Raw genomic sequence first — 21,715 nt, 5'->3', positions numbered from 1 at the left:
GAAGTATAAGTTCGTGACATTTTAGCATAGTAGGCAGCAGAAGTGTTAAAAAAAATTTTTCATCACTGTCGTGAGATAAGATAGAAAACTCACCCAATACTCCATTACTTTTTTTACTACTACCTTGCGCACATTTCGAACCATAACTTTATTGCCATATAATGTATGTAAGTTGTTACTGAAGATAATTATTGAATTATATGAAATAAAACCGTCATAATTTCTGAACGGTTTGCGTGATAAAGTTCAAACTCCGTGGGTGGACGTAGAGCATGATGGTAATTGGTATGCGCACACGCACTTGTTGTTGCAACTTGCAAGTGAAAATGTCACGTTACAGCGTACCTGAGCGTATATCGCTTGTGAAGGCCTATACTATGCGAGCAACAACAGCCTGATTGCGTCTCAAAAGAAGATTGCGACCAAGTACAAGCAGAAGACAACCGGCCCAAGTGTGCTAACAATCAAGAATTCAGTCAGCAAGTTTGGTAGTGTTTGTGATGACAGTATTGGCATTGTCGGTCGACAACAAACTAGCTCAAGAAATTCGATCAGACGAATTACACAACAGGTGGAAATCAACCGGATAGACCATGCGACGAATTGTTGAAGACCTGCATGTGTTCCCACTCGAAATTCAAACCCATCAGCTCTTAAACCTCATGACTGTGGAACAACGGTTGTGTTTCACATAGACTGTTGTCGAGAGAATGGACGAACAGGAATTCGATACGAATATGGTTTGGTTTAGCGACGAGGCTCACTTTCATTTGGTCGGGTTCGTCAATAAGCAAAATTGGCGCATCTGGAGGACTGAGAATCGTGTGCAATGTCCAATCACGAAATAATCAGTACTATACTCTATACCAGGGCTGTCCAACTGGCAGCCCGCGGGCAGCATGCGGCCCTCCAAAACATATTGTGCGTCCCGCCAACTTCTTATTCAGGCTGATCGGTTTCAGTTTTCCCATTAAAATGTAAGCAAATTGTTTTATAATCCCTCTGTTCCATAGTTTTATAATTAATAATTCAAATATTAATTGTTATTGTATAAGAGGTAAGAGGTTATTGTTCAACTTTTTCAGACTGCGGCCCGCCAGGGGATCAGTGACCAGAATTCTGGCTTGTGGGCTTTTTGCAGTTGGACAACCCTGCTCTATACTAACAGTACTATACGGAATAATCTCTAAATTTTATCAGTTGAATGACGTTTCATTAAGATAAGAATATCCTTGCAACCACCCTTTTCAGAACCTCCCTTTAAATATCGGGACAGCAAAAAATTCGTTTCTTTTTCTTATATTTTCATGGCTAGATAAATCTGGGCCAATTCCCAACATTCCTGCTAGGAAAACCATTAATGTCATAGATGTAAAACTCCAGTGAAAAATGTTTTCAATACTTAATATAACTTAATAAAATGCCTTTTTATCTGAATCAGCCTAAGTCTCTTAAATTATTTAGCCTTTAAAGGCATATTATTACATACATTTCTCCCAATAAAAACTTAAGAGAGTCTTTAGCTGCATTAACGTTGGCAAATTTTTACGTTATTTCTGACATTTTCGTTAAATATAGGAAAATAATCTTTTTTGAATTTCGAGTAGAGATTAAGAAACAAATTCCACATGAGTATGTAATAAAATTCTTAGAAATTACACATGAAGTTTCGTAAGAAGTCTGTTTTTAAAGTGAAAATTAATTCATCGCATTTTAGTTACCTGTTTCGTATTTTTTCCAACATTTCCTTCGTGTTTTTTCCAAATAACTCCCCTTTCTTTTTTTTCTCAAAACTCATTAAACAATAACAAAGGAGATTTTCAAGAAATCCGGTAATCTTACTTTATTTCCCCTTGAGAATATAAGATTATAGTGGGAAGAGTACTTTCAGATTCTTCAATTGTTAATCAGATTACTTAATTTCAAATTAAGAGAATGATCAGATTAAAAACTAGAGCAGGAAAAGATACTAGATATTCACCAATAATAATAATGTGAAGTTTCTCAAAAAATTTCCATTTTAAAATTTTAGGCATATTTATGAAGAATTTTGCTTTTTGCTCATAAAATCCATACAAAAAAACTATAAATTTCCGGGACTATTTTATAAGGGTACATTACCAGAGATCCAACTTTGTAATATATAGGGGCTGTAAGGCTGTCGTAATATAAAATGATGCTTTTTTGAAAATACACTCTACAACAAAAAAATCGACGCACCAAGAAGCAATCATCCGATTGCTTTGAAATTTCGTATGCGTGAATATTTTGTCTCGATCAGGCTGGAATGATGCCGACTGGGGACGTATAGTCTTTAGCGACGAATCCCGCTTCCAACTGTGTCCTGACGATCATCGAAGACGTGTTTGGAGACGCACAGGGCAGAGGGGGGGGGGATCCTGCCTTCACTATTGCACGCCACACCGGCCCTCAACAAGGCATTATGGTCTGGTGTGTCATTTCCTTTGACAGCCGGACCCCTTTGGTCGTCATTAGAGGTACACTTACTGCACTGCGGTACGTTGACGACATCCTAAGACCTGTTTTGCTACCGTTCCTTTTGCAGTGCCCTGGGCTGGTTTTTTAGCAGGACAATGCCAAATCAAATGGATGTTTATTTCTCTCTCTGTGTTATGTCCTTTCCTCTTTGTATGAATGTGTGAATGTGACCCGCCCTATAAACGGGTTAGTGGTTGTGTGACGTGGGCGACGCTGCTCCACCGCCGTGGCTTCGCCACGGGTGCCCACTGGGTAACGAGAAGAGAGTAGCAGTTCTGGCATTTCTCTGGCCAGTGGGACAAACCCCAAGTGCCCACCGTTAAAAAAAAATGCCAAATTTCATTCCTTTTGGTTAGAAGTCTATAAAAGACGCATGCACACAGAGATTCATTTATATATATTTGGATATAGATTAAACGATATAATTATTATTGTTAAAGCGAAGTCTATGTTAAGCGTTTCGCTAAACGAGGTAAGACTGTTAATTGAAAAATATTCACAGTCAATTTTTGAAAAATGAAGAACCAAGCAAACGTGATCCAAAAGCATTTTGTTTCAACACAGTTTTATGTTGTTTTTTAAGCTTGATTCGCTAGCTAATTATAAAAAAAAATTGCAGGGTGATTCGATTCATCATTTATAAATTTTGCAGAGAGAAATAGACATATTTAAATGTACAGCTATCAATCAAAATCAATAACTTATGAATTTATATATTGATTTTAGAGATTATTTCTAGATTTTTTGTGCAATAAAATAAAAGATTTCAACTCCGATTCCAATTGAAATTGCTAAATTTCATTAACCATTTTCAATAAAAATTTAAGTGTATTTTACAAATCAGGCTTCTGTTTTCTTTAAATAAATATTTTTTTTAATAACGTTAAGCATCTTCTACAAAATTAGCTTTGATTTTTATTTTATTTTATAGCTGTCGTTTAACAGCAGATCCAATTTTTAGGGTTAACGACTACTAATGTTCAGCTACGTAGCCTTGTAATTTTGAACCCAATTCAGAAGACTAGGGAACTGCTGGATTAAGTATTGGGAGAAATTGGCCTTCGTGGAGGACTTTTTGATGGAACTAACCCGCATTTGCGTTACATGGAGAGGAAAACCACGAGAACATTCCACGGTTAGCCTGACGAAAAGGAACTCTAACGCAGAATTCGTCCATGATCCTTAATGAGGATATTTTACGTCAGCACTGTGGTCGGTGCAAGCCAGATCCGGAATTCGTATCTACCAGCCATCGCTGGGATTCGAACTCGGTTCCCCTGATTGGAAGGCTCATTAGCTTTGATTTATTTTATTTTATAGCCGTCGTTGAACAGACATGTAATTTTCTGCAGAACAACTGTAATACAAACGTTAATTTTTTAAAAAAAAACTTTTTTCTTTCTTTTTACAGGAAATCGCATATTCTGCGCACACGAATTATTTCAGGAATTTTTCTATGTTTTTAACATTTGAAAATTGCGTAATTTTCCTAGAGCATGGGATTAATTAATTAAAGAAAGTCCCTTTCGTTTCAAAATATTTATTCAAATTTTAAATAATAAAAATAATAGATAGAAGAAAAAATTAACAAAAAAATAAAAATAAAGGATAAAACCGTGAAATAAGCAGAATCTAATTATTGTAAATCTTATAAAGTTTTTTTATTTCTTGGGAAACAACATATACACCGAAATCATAAGCTAAAAACAGTAAAAATACACGGGAAACGTTGCAAAATTAAATATTAAGTACTTGAAGCAAACCTCTTTAACAACAACATTAGATGAAAAATGATAATTAAATTTGTTGTTAAATTACTACGATACCATCTTTCATATGTAATACTAATAAAAAAATTCGACAATAAAAATTTAATACAAATAAATGAAAAGGAGGAAAAAAAAATTGTAAATTAACTGGAAACTAAAGCAGCTGATAAACGAGGGACTTATTACGGTTATTTTATAAATTATACCGACAAATTGCTTCAAAATTTTTAATGGTTTTTTAATCTGTTAAACTTTTTGCAGGCTAAATTTGTTGCGGATTAAATATACTAGCATGATTAAACATGAAGAGTAAAGAAAAGTGTTTTTAAATAAGAACTAAGGAACTGGATGAGGAGAATAAAAAACAGTTAACAAGATGAATAAAATAAGCAAAGAAAATCCCTTTCGTTACAAATATTTTTAAAACATTTAAGTACTAATAAAAACAATAGAAATCAGAGGAAAAAAATGTAAACTGACATGAAATTCAAGCTGAGGATAAATGCTTCTTTCTTCTGTTGATGAATGGATTTTTGCCTCGAAAAATATGGTTGTTTCCTTATTATGTTTCGAACTATCAAATTATTGCAAAATGTCAAAATTACAGTTATGAACAACGTATTAAACAAAACGATTTTTTAATAACACAAGAGAGAGTAAGAGAAAAAAAAAACAAATAAACTAAGCGATAGAAAAAAAAGATTTTTTTTTTGAAAATTATTAAACAACAATTAAAAATGAAGAAAAAACTAGTTTTTTTTTATTTTTTTTAATTTCTCAACCATGAATTAATTTTTTTCAGTAATTATTTAACGATGTTTCATGACGATAAATAATCATCAAGCAAATGTTTTCTCAACTCGAACAGCAAACGATGCTTCCGAAATCAATTCTACGAGAAATGGAACAGTAAAAAAAAAATTTTTTTTAATATTATTTTTTCGGGTACGCGTATAAAATTTTCGTTATGAAAAGTTCAGAAGTGAGAAATAATTCCGACGTTTCTAAATACGTTTGGAAGTTTTGAAATAGTTTGAATGTTGATTGTGTAATCCTGAAGAAGGTGTTTTGAAGGTAATCTAATTATTAGAACATTGATTTCATAACTATTTAAAATACTGAATTTTATGAGAAAAATGTGTTTTATTTATTTGACTGTTGCTTGGAAATTTCTCTTCCTAGAGAATGTTCTGTACTATATAAATATTTGTTGTATGATTATTTTTTAAACATAAGCTTTTCATTTATCCTTATGTTTAATTTTTTATTACGAATTCTAACTTACATTCGTTAATAAAAATTGAAATTAAATTTTTTATTCGTGTAAAAGTTTTACACAAAAATTGTTTAGAATAAATTATTTTTTCTAATAATTTGACTATTGATTGTGTAGCTCTAAATATGTTTCTCTAATTATATTATCTAATTACGAAATACGTTTGTAATAAGATAATACTATCGTGTCTTATTACAAAATTACATTATCTTATTACCAATTATATTATTTTATTTTATTACATAATAAAATAACATAATTCGAAGTTAATTTATTGGTTTGGCTGTTTTTCATTTACTTCATTTATATAGGAAAATATAACGGAAATATAATACTAAAATAAAAAAATTTGAATGTTTAAATAAATAAAAAAAATATATAAGTATTTAAATTGATAAAATAATAAAATATAAACATTTAAATTGATAAAATAATAAAATATAAATATTTAAAAATATAAATATTTAAAAAATATAAAATAATAAAATATAAATATTTGAATATAAATATAAATATTTAAAAGTATAAATATTTAAAAATATAAATACTTAAATTTCAGCAATTTATAAATGTTTTTTTTTTAATTAATTTTTTTTTAATTTTTTAGATAATTATATAGGAAAATAGCGGCTGGTTTGGATCCGTGACTAAAGTAGACAAATGGAATAATTCCGATACTTGTCGGTCAAAAGAATATCTGTAAATTTTGGCAAATTGATAAAACTGCGTTACACTTTCATATGTAGTTTCAAGTAAAAATACTAATAGTACTGCAGATAGATAAAAGAATACCACCTCTAATGATGTATTCATAAAACTTGGTACGCATGTACCACACATGCAATGCTTAAATATTGGATGAGAGACCATCTCAGATTTAGCCAGAACAATAAGTGATGTACTTTCAAAATAGCGACCATAAAAAGCTCTCTTTTGAATATTTTTTTTTTGATGATTTTGAATGATATCTATTAATTAAATTACTATTTTTGATATTTTGTGCATGCAGTATTTTGTTTTAATTAATGTGTGATATTTAGGGAAATATTTCCTGCTCGCATCGCTCAACCGACCCAAAATACTTATGTAGCAAATAATTAAACAAGATTTTTATGGTGAAAAGTAACTTCTTCATTTTCGCTTAAATTACAACTTTGGGCTGTTTTTATTCATAGTTTTTAACAATAGGAGATTTTGAGTTAGCTCTTTACCAGTATTGTGTTTAAAAGAGCAACACTAGTGTAGACACATAGCTGTGAGGCTACTGTGGACGCGCTAAGGTTAACAGATTCTTTTTCTTTTTAGTGTCAACTAATTTACGATAATGATAACAGGATTTTTTTTTAAGATACCACTTTAGGGATTAGAGGTCTGGTAAGGCACAGTTCTCATATAGATATATTTTCTTTACAAAATAATAAATAGTGTTGATCAAAAATGTATAAATTTAATTAATTTATAAATTAAATTTATATTATTGTATTTATATATTATATTTATTAATTTATAATTATTAATTTAGTTAATTTATCTATAATTATCTTTATAATTATAAACTAAAAATTTATTTATAATATTCATTACCATTGTTAAAAGTTTCTAAGAGCTGTAGTGAACCCAGATGCAATATTTACAATGGCGGAAATTGTAGATTCCTACAATATTTAATGTGCTAGTGTAATAATAATTCAGGTTTTCAATAGGAGCATAAGGCCTTAGTCGTGAGTCTCCAGTTTGGTGGTCAAGCACTTTATTTCTCTAATTGTTTTGTTTATTGTCTTCAATTCATTAATAATAGTTCTGCGCCATGTCATTTTAGGTGAGCCATCCTTTCGTTAACCTTGGGGTGACCAGCCCAGTTTTACTTTAAATAAAGACTCTTCGTGTAGTAAATGGTGAATGACTGATGCACGTTAAATCTGTCGAGTCGCAAAGTCCTCCATGTCCCTATAACAAATCAAGACCTCTAGGGGTATTGATCCAGGAGTTTCAACGTCTTCTGGATTGGTTCAAAATTGCAAGGCTACGAGGTTGAACATTAGCAGTCGTAAACTCAAAATTGGGTCGGCTGTTCAACGACGGATATAAAATATAAAATAAAATATAAATCGAGGTGGCCAAATCATTGTAAATCAATTTTATTACATGAAAAATAAAATAGCAAAGAGTAACATTAGCTACCACTTTAAATATGTATTCAAGAAAAATCTCTCGCTAGAGCAAGAGAAGTAGGAATTTATATATTTATTAGGCTTTAACATAAATTATTATAAACACTTTCAAGATTATTTACTCAAGATCGTATTTTTACACTAAAATTAGTTAAATTTACTTGGATTTTTTTATAAGTAGTAATGGATTAAATAATACATTTTGAGACTTATCCACACTAGTGGCATGAGGCTAGTGTAGACAACTCAAAAAAACAAAAAAAAACTTATACACTTAAATTAGCTTATCTATCATTAAAAATGAAGATACATTTTTAAATTTCAATGGAAAAAGTACAAGAAATGCTCAAAAATATTTTCTAAATAATAATAATAATAATAATAATTATTATTATTTTTTTTTTCCTTCTGCGAATTTATAAAAACTGTCTACATTAAGACCATTACCAGTTACTAAGAAGTTCACTTCAGTGCGTAAATATTACGAAGTTCAGTACGAAATTTTCTATATTGCATTCAGTGAAGGACTGTCTAATGTAAATATCTATATTTCAAGTTTCTATATTCATAGGATATCATAAAAGACACAGAAAGCACTTTGTACTTTCACTTTCGAAAGCTAGTACAGTACGGGGAAAAATCGGATCAACTCGTACAATTTTTGATTTAAGCTTCGAATTAGATAGACCTTAAATTTGCAAATTAGTGATAAAGATATTTTATGTTGCAAAAACTAAGGCAAAAAACGATGGTTTTTATTTATTATTTTTATTTTAATAAACGTTATTGAACAGCCGGCACAATTTTGGACTACTAATGTTCAACTTCGTAGTCTTGCGAATTTGAACGCAATCCAGAAGACAAGGGAACTCGTGGATCAAGTAGTATTGGGCGAAATCAGCCTTCGTGGAGGACTTTTGGACAACTGTAACCCGGATTTGCGCTAAATGGAGAGGAAAACCACGAAAACCACCCATGGTTTCTCTAACCCACGACCCGTCAACCACTGAGGATATTTTCCGAAGCACTGTGGTCGGTGCAAGCCGGGTGCGGAATTCGTATCGACCAACCATTGCTGGGATTCGTGGCCGGTTCACCTGGTTGAAAGGCGAACGTTCTATCTTCTGAGTTACCTAGGCTCAAAACTATGGCTTTCGAATTTGTACTTTCAAAATATTGGGCAGTTTATAACATTGATTCCCAATTTGAAAATTTTAACGCAGCCCGCTGGGGCAGAGGGACGTTGATTGCTTATATTTTAGATTGCTTTGATTCAGTATTTTTATTTTAATTGTATTCACACATGCCTTTGAATTAAAATACAATTACATGCGCGGTATTGGTGCGGTGTTAGGTGACGTCTGTCAGTAACCAGTGTTAACCTCTCGTCTATGGAAAGTCGTACAAACCCGATATAATAAGACACCAGTTAATAAGATGATGCGGTTCGGTATCATTTGATTCGGTCTGAGACCACTGGTCTATAATATATGATCCATATAGCTTAGTCGTGAGAGAAGTCGATAGTCTGATTTGGTAGTTTGAGAGGACGCTATACCACGGGAGAAACTTTTCATCGCAAATTCTCTTTCACCTCCACAAGTAATTTAAAACTTATAGTTTATAGTGAGTTCAGACAAACCTAGAGTAAGCCATGAAGTTTCAAATATTTAAAAAAATTTTTTCAAAATATTGAAATGAAGACGAATTGTGAGAAGATAACCTACGAATACAAAATGCGGAAGTTTTCTTACAATAATTTTTTTTGTATTTTGATATTTAAATTTTTTTTTCAGCAATTGAAAGTTAATATCAAACTCTAAATTTTTCCTGAATTCATTTTTCTGTACTGTAAATTTTAAATAATTTATTGAGGTGAAACAGAATTGGCGATGAAAAGTTTCTTCCCGCACTATGACGTCCTCGTATTAGTTTAAGATCGTGTTAATTTTTCTGTTTGCATATTTCGCTATATCTTAGAACGTAATAGTGAATCAAATTTTTTTTTTACACAGAATCAAAAAATTCGTATATTCAAGGAATAAAGAATATATTGTACAATAAATAAATAAACAAAAGTAAATTAATAAAAAGAAAATAATAAATAATTCTAATTTTCTTTCTAGAAACTCGATGAATAAATTGCATGTGATTTCACCGAATCTTTTCACATTTCTTATTGAAAATATTCAAATTATTGTTATAAGTTGGCATTACATTAATGAAACGCTTGTATGATTTGCTATCATTGAGGTTCTTCAATAATTTCAGACCTTCTTCAATAAGTTTCTCTTCATGATTCGGTTCGGAACCTAATCTCTCAGTAAGCATTCAAAAAAGTTATACTCTTAACGCTAATTTTTTATTTTTGCTCCAAACGAAAATTTATAATGTTACTATTTTTTGCCGATTTAGTATGATGAGTTTGCTTATAGCAGTGTCGGCTCAGGAGATAGAGCTCTCGTCTCCCAATGAGGTTACACGGGTACGAGTACCAGTGATGGCCTATAGATACGAATTACGCACTCGGCTCGCACCTACCACAATACTGACTTAAAAATTTCCCCAGTGATCATGGATTACATTCCCCTTGCAGTCGGGTTAACTGTGGGAGGATTTCATAGTTTTATTCTCCTTGTAACGCAAATGCTGGTTAGTTCGATCAAAAAAAGACTTTCACAAAGACAATTTCTCCCAGTACTTGATCTACGCGTTCCCTTGTCTTCTGAATCGGGATTAAAATTACAAGGCCGCACAGTTGAATATTGGTAGTAGTAAACTAAAAATTGAGTCAGCTGTTCAACGACGGTTATAATATGAGTTTACTTATCAAATTTTATAAAAATCATTCACTTAAACTATTATTATTTTATAAAAATAATAATAGTTTTAGTGAAGTAAAATTTTGTTCCTTTTTTTTTTATCCAAAGGTAATCAGTTTAGAGTACTGAACGTATTTTTCATAAAATGTTTTCGTGAAAATAACAAAAGAAGCTAAGATTTTTTTTCTATCATTAATACCGATTGACTAAATACAAGCTCTTATATTATCTTATAATTATTATTTTCAAAAATTAATTTAATATTAGGTTTACAATATTAGATTTACTTCTCTCAGCTAAATGGTTTATATCCTTAATATATACGGGCAAAGGTTTCGTATGAAATATCATAAGAATTTTTTTGTATACATTTAATAAAAAGGGAAAAAAAACAATATACTACTTATAAATTATTTCATCTCATTTCGAAAAATAATTTCCCTTATTATAATATAAAAATATATTGATACTGAATTAGTCATATGAAGTTTTTAAGATTGCAATACTATTTATATTACGAAAGTTTTCTGTGATATTGTAAACAGTTATATTTCCTCATCAGTGGGAATTTTCAGTCTAGGTGGTGTAAAATAGTTGTTCGAGGAATATTTTTGTTCGGACAAATATAGTTCCGCTTTCGTTGATAAAATGGAAAACGAGAGTTGAATTGAAACCCTGCCAAATGATTCCCTCTCAACGCTAACTCTCCCCTCGACTCAACACATCTTCCAAGCTCCCTCTGTTGATGCAGCTGGTTCTTCACCGAGAAGCTTTCGAATCGTCGGCTCTTCCATCCTTTACTCGTCTTCCCCCATGATAGTTATAATTTCAATATTGATAGCTCAAATCCAATTCCTTTGAAAAAAACAGACGTTAATTATTAGTTTAAACGTTTTTAATGCTTTTAATTCGGCATAATCTATAATTTAAGAGTAAAAACAGACGGAAGCACGGTAGTTAAAATAAATTAGGGGCATCGACCGTTAGGTGGCGTTGTGATCGCAAAAGGCTAATGGTAGACGCTCGGTTTTTATATGTAGTTGTGACGTACCAGAGATCTGTCCTAGAGTAGAAGCGAACTGCGGTATCGAGAGGGCTGAGTCCAATCACATCCGCGACCGTGACAGATCAATTTATGTTTCTATGGTAACAACGTCGGTGTGGTCGTTCTGAATGTCTTGACAGGTGTTTGTGATTTTTTTTTGTAACATCTAAACAGCATGTATGCTAAAGGTAAAGGCTCTACCGTACCTTCAGATGCCCAAGCAAGAGAAAAGTAAGTTTACATACAAGAGAAATCGAAGAGAAAAATTTTTTATAAAAAATCAGTGCGTTTGAATGTGGATTATATAAAAATTTCCCCAACCCTCTCTGGAACAACATGGTCATTGCCATGACCACGTTGTTAAATTGAGTTTCGGGTGTGACAGTTGTGGACTTAATTGTTTTTTGAGTTATCAAAATAAATGTACCCGGTGAGGTACACAAAGATGCTTACACTTGACAAGCTCGTATCTCAACTGTAGCGGGAAGTGTGCCTGTCTCAATTCAAAGGCATATGGCCAGGAATATACCATCTCGATGCGCGAGGGGTGATGGGATAGTGTTGTTTTTTAGTGTAAATAGTTTCTACATCGTTGTTTCGTTTTCTTTTAGGTTAGCATTATATGTTTATGAATACTTGTTACATGTTGGGGCACAGAAAGCAGCACAGACTTTCCTATCAGAGGTAAGCAAAATTATATTTATTTTTCTATTTTGGACTCGCCCGGCAGGGGCTGATGGAATTGATCCATCAGTTGTGCCAGGTGTATTGTACTTATTTTTATGCGAAATTTGATTTTGAATTTAAGTTGATTTATGGAAATAATTAAATATTGGACACACTGACTTTTAAAATTAGTTTATGAATTGCCCCTCTTTTAGAAAATGTATATGATTTTGACCATTTAAAAAATGCACTACAACGATTGCAAGAATTATTTTTTATTAAGTATTATTTGATTATTACTATAGAAAAAAACAAATACAAAATTTCTTCTTATTTGTATACAGTGAGCTTAGAAATTTCTTAAATTTTCACGAGAGCACATTTTTCTCTGTTAATAAAAATATATTCAAAAGAAGATGATGAACAGATACGATAAATATTTGCCCATCTTACCTGTATACATTGTACTTTCTTTAAAAATGCATATGATTTGACCATTCAAAGAATATTTGTCAATGAATATTACTAAATATGTTGGAATTTTTTTGATGATTAATGTGTAAGAAACAAATGTAAACACTGATAAAGTTATTTGTATACATGAAAAGCTGAGAACTGTAATATTTTGAAAGAGGCATTGTTTGTATTTGTTAAAAGTAAGGATATTGGATGCTTCTGTTAATGGGTGTTTTTGAATTTTCGATTTCGAACATAATAAACAACGAAGAAATTTTGCAAATTGGTTGGAATTGATTCATCTGTTGTGCCAGGTTTATTACTACTTTGGTCAATTAAGTTTTTACAGCATTTTTTGATGATTACCATGTCAAAATTAGGTGCTTAATTATTCGATCTTAATGAAAATTCAAAAAAAAATTTTTTTTGCAAATTTCGTAGTGGTGTATAGTCATATTTAAGAGAAAGTCTGCTTAACTTAACTTTTAATGTTATCAGGGATAGTTTTTGCATTTTTGATTACAAGTATAGACACAAAAATCATAAAATATGTTTCTAAAATTTGCAAATTTTTATTGCCTAGTAGCTAGGGAATATTTTATTACTTTTTTGTACGCATGTTCATGTTAGTATTAAAGTTGTTTTTATCGGAAAGATAGTCTTTCAAATTTGAGAAATTGAATTTCATTTAAGTATCTCCTATTATGAAGCAAACATTTATTACCTTTCAGGTTTGTTAATGAAAAAGCCTTTGAACTGTAATTACATGTCAAGCGCTTTTGTAATCCGGTTGAAATTTTGAGAAGATAACTGCTTGTAGTCGCTAAGTTTTGGCGACACTTAGTTGTAGCATTTAAGAAACTTAAATGCTGAGAAATTAAGATCAGAGAAATGGACAAAATTAAACGGTTCAAATGTAGCCCCTTTCTTAAATTTTTATGTCATACACAAAATACTGTCATATTGGCGATTAAAACCAGCAGAAATAAGGAATCCTTGCGGAAATATCCCTGAAACTTTTTTAATAAATTTTCTTAATGCAAGTATTGCATTCCACAAAAGTATAATCTGACAACCTTTTTTTTTCCTTGCTCCCAAGACAATTAAAATAAACTTTCCATTATAATTTCACATAGAAAACTATGAGAATTCTCTCAAGCTTGCTGTTTTGTGAACATAGATACATAGTTAAGCCAAAGGATACCAAAAGTATATTGTTATTTTAATTCTATTTACGGGATTATAAACTTCAGAAGCTAGTTATGTTTATTTTTTCCTTCCCTTATTGTGATGGAATGTAATTTTTGTAACTTATGTAGTTAAATTGTATTCTAAAAGTGTATTAGTTAGTGATGGCATGATGCGCAATTGAGCTGAAGCACCTAACACTGAAGCTGCGGCTAACTAATAGCCGGAGAGCTTTGGCTGCTGTACACATTGAGCTTTAGAATTGAATGGACAATAAATGCCCAGAAGCAGAAAGTGCCTAAAACTGCGACGCACGTCGCAGAACAATTTATATCTTGAATAAGTGACAGCGCTTTCCTGCGAACCCCTGAGAAAAATTGATCACCATTTTTATCAAGAGACCTTCTAAGGCAAGCCGTAAAATAATTAAATTCAGAAATTTCCAATTACATAAAGTTTAAAACTTTTGTATTTTCCATTCCCATTTCAGAAGCAATTTGTGAATCGTGGGGATCCACGATTGACAGAATTGTTTCTAAAAAACCAAATGCTTTTCATGGAGATGAAGCCGTTGTTGGAACAACAGACCAGCGAATGTTTTTGTTTGAAAATGGTGCACTATCTGGACACTTTTCCCCTCAAAAGATTTTTAAGACAGTACTTATTTTAAGGTTCGAACCTTCATGCCATGGGCATTTTATTAATAATTCATCATCATCGTCATTAATAAAATTTTGTGCTTCAAAAGTGATTGAAAAAGTAACAAATCAAGAATGTTTCTTTACCTTGGTCAAAAATATAATGTAGTTTATCTATGTATTATCTTGTATTTTAATGAACGAAAATACAGTATTTTAACGTAAAGTTGACTTTTTTTGCTGTGAAATGCTAGCAGAACATTTGTATAAATTAATAAGTCCTGTTGCAGAACATTTGAAAATATTCTGCTGATGGGAATAAATGTATATAATATCCAGAGGTCTGTCCAGACCGAATTTACTATCGTTTAGCGGTACTTTCACAAATCCAACTTTAGGAAAGAGGGTAGTTTCACAAGTTTAATTTTAGGAAAAACGATAGTTTCACAATTTTTGTATTCCTTAAGAAATGATAAATCCATATTTTTGTGTTGGATTTTTAAATTTAATTTTTAATTTTTCACAAATTATGTCTAAATTTACCTCTCAGTAAAACCTAGACTGATCCCTGATATCTAAGGTTCACACCAGTAGTGGTCCAATAGGACCACCTAGGTATTCATTTAGTAGTCAAAAAAATTAATATGCTAGACAAACTTGAAGGGAAAAAAATCAAAGTATACAATTGCATAATACATGTTATGGTGCTCATCAAAAGTCATTAATTACTATCTATAACACCTTAAAACTAATTAGGTTCAATACCCCATAATGATTGAAAAAAATTTATTAAATTAAAAAAAAGGTTTAAATAATATTAATAAATAGAATAATAGATCACACAGATTAAAATTCTGAGACCAAATAAATAGATAGATGAGGAAAACAGAGAAGATAAAAACTAACAAATTGTATTAAAAATTATCTAAAAATTCTAAGTAAATTTTAAAAGAGTAAAAAATTATGTTTTATTGATTAATAATTACGCTGTCAGTACATGAATGCACAGCACTACATACAAATTTGAAATTTCAACATTTAAAATTTTTTGAACCAGGCACTGTCAGTTATTCCATTTGAAAAATCTTAAAACTGAAACCTAACCTACGTGTTGAATAAAATTAGTGCAATTTTTTCTCTCCGAATGCATGAATTTCAATGCATAAAAATGAAACAATTAGTTTTCGTTAATAATTTTGTAATTTCTAATCATATTGCAAGGCGACAATTTTGTCACCCATGTGTATCATTTAAGTGACATTCGTAGAACATTTGGCAACAATTGTCGAGATGTCGCCATACTAGCGTGAACACTCATTTATCCAACTAAGGATTGGGTATACTTTGTGTTATGTAGTCTAAAGCAAAAAATGCAAATAAAGCATGAATATAAGTACATAATGTACATTATGTAATGTACTTTTAATTGTGCTTTATTCACATTACTTTATGCTTTAGTAATATCATTTATCTCCATATGTTTGAATAATCTTAGTTTCATCAAACATTTTCAGCTTACTGTGTAAGATCAAGTGAAGTGAGGTTAATTAATCTTGAATTTATTTGGGTGATAATATGCTTTGAAAACATTTTTTAGCATTTCAGTTATTAACCTAAAAATTTTTTTATCATGGGACAATAACTAACGTAGAATAAATTTTATGACTTATATAGATAAAATATTTAAATTTAGCATAGATGTGCAAGGAATGTGCATTCTCTTAATATTTTGGTTCATAAAAAAATAAATTTTAAAATTCATCTTTTTATTCATTTTTTGATAATTTTCTGCATATTTTAAAATCCTGGGTTGCTGTGAATAAGACTCTTAATCAATGACTATGAAATCGGTTAAATTTTGTTGACAGATTAACATGTTAAAAAATGCCGAAATGTTGTGCATATGTTAAATTTTATTATTAAAAGGAACTTAAAGGTCACCTATTATAAGAACAACTGCTTTAGTATGTAGTAAAAATAATGACACTACTTTTACTACGAGTATCAAAGCTTGAGATGTTAAAAGAATATTTCATGTGATATTCTAATTGCTTCATTTTAAAACAACTAAAGTAGTATATATATTATTAACCGAATATAATGCAAGGTAACTTATTTCTATGCAACTTTAAAAATAAATAGAATCTATTATTAATTATTGAATGGTTTCAAGAGTTCAAATTCTAATACACCGAAGCTTTTTACATATATATAGATTTAAATTTTATTATAAAGTACAATTATGCATAGCATTAAAGACAATATTTTGTATAATAGTGATTGTAAATAAGAATATTCACAACATAAATTGTTATATGTGGAATCAAAGCTCGTTATTTGACCGCTCCAAAAAATCAAATAAAGATTTTTTCCGATCTCTCAATGAGAGAAAATGACACTTTTGTGAGGGACTGATTCTAATGTTTTTTAAAATTAGCTAAGAAAAATATATTTGTTTCACGTTATTATTTTTTATTGCAGTTAAAAACTGATATTTACTTAAATATTATAAGGCAAAATTATAGAATTTTCTTACTAGTTAATTGTAGTATTTTCTTTCAACAATTGGTTACTTTTTCAAAAATTATAAATCCTGAATTATTCAACAAAACTATTGTTATTAATGTTCTCAAGCTATGGTGTTGTATACTTTTTTAGAAAACTTTTATTGATATTCATGCAATGACTATATATCAATATACACAATTACCAGCACCAAAGCTGGCCATCAAATTATAAAGTTAAACCACATCACCAATATTTAGGCTACAGAAATTTTATTCGACAGTATAGCTCATCGAGTGACTTGCAAAAAATACTAAGTCTTCACTGTAAATCCAGCCAAGAAATTAAATAAATAAATTTGTTTTGTTTATTGTATGTTGAATAGTATTTTTATATTTAGTATAAAACCAGTACAATACAGTTTGAACCTTTATTTAAATTTTTATGCCTTTTTCAAATTATCCAATACAAGGTTAAAATTTTGTGTCCGTTTTTTTTCCTTCTTCTTTTGTCCAAAGCAGAAAGTGTCATTGAAACCATTTTACTTATTTAAAAAAAATTATGTTTCATACTTTTTACCATGAACTATTTAAATATCTATTTCATATTTTGTAACATAACAATGATTCAAGATAAATTTTTTTTTTTTAAATTATCGGCGAAATATCATTTTCATTGGTTCTAGCAGTTGAATAGATTGATATTTTTATTGTTACTTTTATCAACATATTATTAGCAGGGTTGGGTTTTTGACGTCAAAAAGTGGTTTTTGACATGACAAGGGTATAATACTGGTTTAAACCGTCAAAAACCCGTCAAAAATGTCAAAAACTGAAGTTTGCCAAAAAAATATATAAACTTCAAAACTACCAACAGTTGCCATGCATTATATTGAAATTTAATTATACTATAGGTAATCAGCAGGTTTTAAAATATTTTTTAATTAAAATTAAGGTAAAATAACAGATTTAAAATCTCAGAAATTTATATTCAAATGCATGTGCAGAAAAATTTTGCACAAAATTTTTTTAAATATTTATATTTTGAAAAAAAAAATTTTTTTTTTTGATACTTAAGAAAATTAAAAGTTTATTACTATGCATTTTTGACATATAAGGAACATATAACTAATATTTATAAGGAACTTACAAGTTATGTTGTATAAATACAAACTTGATATAAGATACAAGTGTATAAAAAAATTTTTTTAATGTTATACCGAATATCTTTATTATCCAGTATGTTAATTTGAATTTAAAAGTAGTTATATTTATGAATAATGATAAATATAATTCATATTGTTTATTATATTTATTTATAATTATTACACTTATCATTTTAAAACAATTTTTATCTCTTAATTTTTTTTTCTCCACTTGTATTAAGAATACAAATAATGCATATCTTGAAAGCAAGAAGTAATTATTCAACAGCTGAATATTTAGATATTCAACAAAACTATATCGTATTCAGCAAAATGAAATTCACAAGTATTTGGATAAACTAAATTTTCAGCATAGTAAATGAATAGGCTGAATATACTGTAAATCGACACTAACTACTCTGTGTATTTAACAGAAAGCACTTAAATTTGTATTGTCTTATGTTAAAAAGATTATTAAGAAGATTTAAAAGAATATTAAAAAGATTTTTCTTTAAAAGATGTCTAATGTACAAAACTGCTAATGTTTATCTTTAAAAATGTCTAATTTTTAGTATAATCTATACTATACACTAAATTTGGTTATAAATAAATTTCTTAATAATATCACTGCAGATTTTCAATAACACATGAAAATGAATACATAATATTACAAAAGATGTGAGCTTTCAAAAGTACAAGATTTTGGTTACTATTCAAAATATAAGTGTTTCTTCAAAATTTTAAATTTATTTTTTCTAGAACATATTTAGAAACACTATCCTTTATAAAAAATATATAAATTTTATGTATTAATTAAATTTCACATATGAATATAGGTTTTTGACATTTTCGACATTTTTGACAGTGAGGTTTTTGACGTGACGGTTTAAACCATGGTTTAAACTGTCAAAAACTGTCACATGTCAAAAACCTGCCAACCCTGATTATTAGCATAAATTAAAATAAAGGAATAAATTACTTTTAAATACACTATTACAAGTTTTGATTCAATGGCTTTCATTTCTCCTTCAAAGAATTGTATAACGTTTGTGCAAGAAGAATGTAAAATCATTATGAGAATGGAATCGAGAGAAAAACTCAGAAGAAAGTATTAATTTGTGAAATCAATTAATAATATATGCAGAGCTTATTCTAGGCAGGGTAAACAGGGCCCTGCTGCCCTTTTAGTCAAAAGAATCCACCCTGTTGCCCCTGAAGTAGATTAGTGCCCTGATGTAATAGACTACATACCCTTTTTGTTCTTTCTTTTCTCAACCATTTATTTTTTTCTCCAAACTCTACAATGGATTTCTTAAACTTTGTTATTTTTAACTCTTTTTATTTAGTTTGTCATTGCTGTCAATACATAGATTTATATGGGAAAGGAAAAATAGCCATCACACCCCCTTGTACTTGTCTTTGAAAGTTTGCATTTACTTCTACTATCATTAAATCATAATTATTATTACTGATTTTAATTATTAAATCATAACTACAGACACTTAAAAACATACATTTATTATTTTATTAATATATACATGCATTTTAAATGAATTACTACTAAGCTAATTAGTTCATTAACTCAATATAAATGCTAATTTATTAATAAAAATTAGTTATTTATGTGATTGCTTTGCTACTATTGGTAAAGTTAAAAAAAAACTTTTACTAATTTACAATGTTTTTTAATAAAACGTGTAAAGCCCATAGAAAGAAATTATTGCCTTTTTAGAATAATAATGCCCTTTTTTTAACTTTTGCACCCTGCCCTTTTTTCTGCCTAGAATGAGCTCTGATGTATGAAATAAGATACTGCTTTGTACAAGTGTTTTACTGCTTTGATAGATAGTGCTTTGTACAAGTGTTACAAGTTAAAAAAGAGCGAGAATACTATCTGGTGCAATTAAATTTTAAAATTAAATATTTTTATACTTGCTTAACAAATAGACATTTTTTTTTTTATAAATGAGCATATTAAATTTAATTTGGTCATAGCAGGTTTCTTCCACAGTAACACGAAAAAAACCTTACAAAGAAATTAAGTTTCTTCTAACACAAGTGGAGAAAAAAATGGAAATTCTTTTTCAAAGAAAACTATCAAATAATAAAACATTTTAAGAGTTGATTAGATGTACAAAGCTTTTAACTTACTGGTACTGTATATTAAAGTTAATTAGTTTAAAGTATTCTTATAATGCTTATTGCTGAACAACTATATATTGGTCATTTTCATTTTTAGTTTCTTCCATTTTGTCTTGTTTTTTCCAGTATCTTTTAAAAAATAGGTTTCTTCTGTACAAAATTCCAACCCCGATTTAAGTAGTATAATAGCAGTTTTAAAGAATCTTAACTTTTTGAGTTCATTTGACGGAAATATAGCAGGGAATATTTCTTCCATAATTCAAATATTTGAATTATTCACAATTTCTTTGAATGATCAAAGTCTTTATTTAATGTAGATACTAAATTTTGCTATCAATTCAAGTTTGAAAAAAGTTTTTTTAATGGACTATGTAATAGAATATTAATATCAACCTTGCCTTTAAAAGAGATCAAGGGATAAGACAGTCTTTTTTTTTTAATTTTTTTTTATAATCAATGTAACAGAATATCAAGGGCTTGTAGGAGTTAATAAATGATAAACTAAATAAATAAATGTGTTTTCTTTTTATTTTCACTAATCAAGTCCTTATTTATTTGGTATTTTTTGTGATATATTCAATTGAAATACTAATTTTTGTTATCAATATTTTTTTCTAATCGTTGAACACTTTTTTTAAACCACCTAACAGAATAAATATTCTGAAGAAAATGCTGATTATGGTGCTAGCTCCCAAGTTGGGATTATTCAAGAGATTTTATTTTTATACTTAAAGTTGAGATAAAGTTAATAATCTAATATTTGATTTTTTTGATAAATTAGATTTAAAATGATTTAGGTCTATAATGTAGAATAACTAAAAAAAATGTATGGAAGCTTTGATAGATTTTGTTGTGAAGCGTTTAAAGAAAAGTCTGTTTGCAATTTCCATTTCAATTGTTTCACTAACACTAAACAAAATTGACTTAAAAAAAAGTTAAAAATGCAAGGTTCATCAACTATTTAGAAAAAGCAGTTATTTTCTTGCCTTTCGTTAAAATAAATGTGTATTATTAGTTTCAATGAATAAAATACAATTTTTAATTTATTTTGCATCAAGTGTCAATGTATACAAATTTATAATTCCTCTTTAAATTGCTTATTTCTTTTCTTTTAAGTAAAATAAGTACTTAAACGATCATATATGGCTAGTTTTTTTTATTCTACATAAAGTATCAATAATCAATGTAGACAAATTCATAATATGTCTTTAGATTGAATATTTTCAAACCTTCAATTAAATAAAATATTTATAATAAATTTAAACAAAAATATAAAAAAGGACTTTTATTTTGCTTAAGTGTCAGTGTGTGTGATTTTATAATTTCTCTTAAAATAATTTTTCCTTATTTAAATATATGTACCTAATTTAAACAAACAAAGAATTGCGTGTCTT

General features: G+C 29.3%; 1 protein-coding gene across 4 annotated transcripts in view; it reads left to right on the top strand.

The window, feature by feature from the left end:
* Positions 1-11,290: 11,290 nt before the first annotated feature.
* LOC107445773 (Sequence-specific single-stranded DNA-binding protein) overlaps positions 11,291-21,715 on the top strand; it is a 254,058-nt gene continuing 243,633 nt past the window's right edge. For 2 of the 4 annotated variants that reach the window (XM_016060249.3, XM_016060248.3), the window contains exons 1-2: positions 11,524-11,813; positions 12,194-12,266. In XM_016060249.3, coding sequence (XP_015915735.1) covers positions 11,758-11,813; positions 12,194-12,266 — 129 coding nt within the window. In that variant the 5' untranslated portion in view covers positions 11,524-11,757. Of the gene's footprint in view, positions 11,814-12,193; positions 12,267-21,715 lie in introns of all 4 variants that reach the window. The other 2 variants (XM_071184737.1, XM_016060250.3) reach the window with 2 other exon arrangements.

The sequence above is a fragment of the Parasteatoda tepidariorum genome, chromosome 9 (genome assembly GCF_043381705.1).
Source record: "Parasteatoda tepidariorum isolate YZ-2023 chromosome 9, CAS_Ptep_4.0, whole genome shotgun sequence".
Taxonomy (NCBI): Eukaryota; Metazoa; Arthropoda; class Arachnida; order Araneae; family Theridiidae; genus Parasteatoda; species Parasteatoda tepidariorum.
Note: the sequence above shows the minus strand (reverse complement) of the source record. Positions and strands in the feature narration are given on the sequence as shown.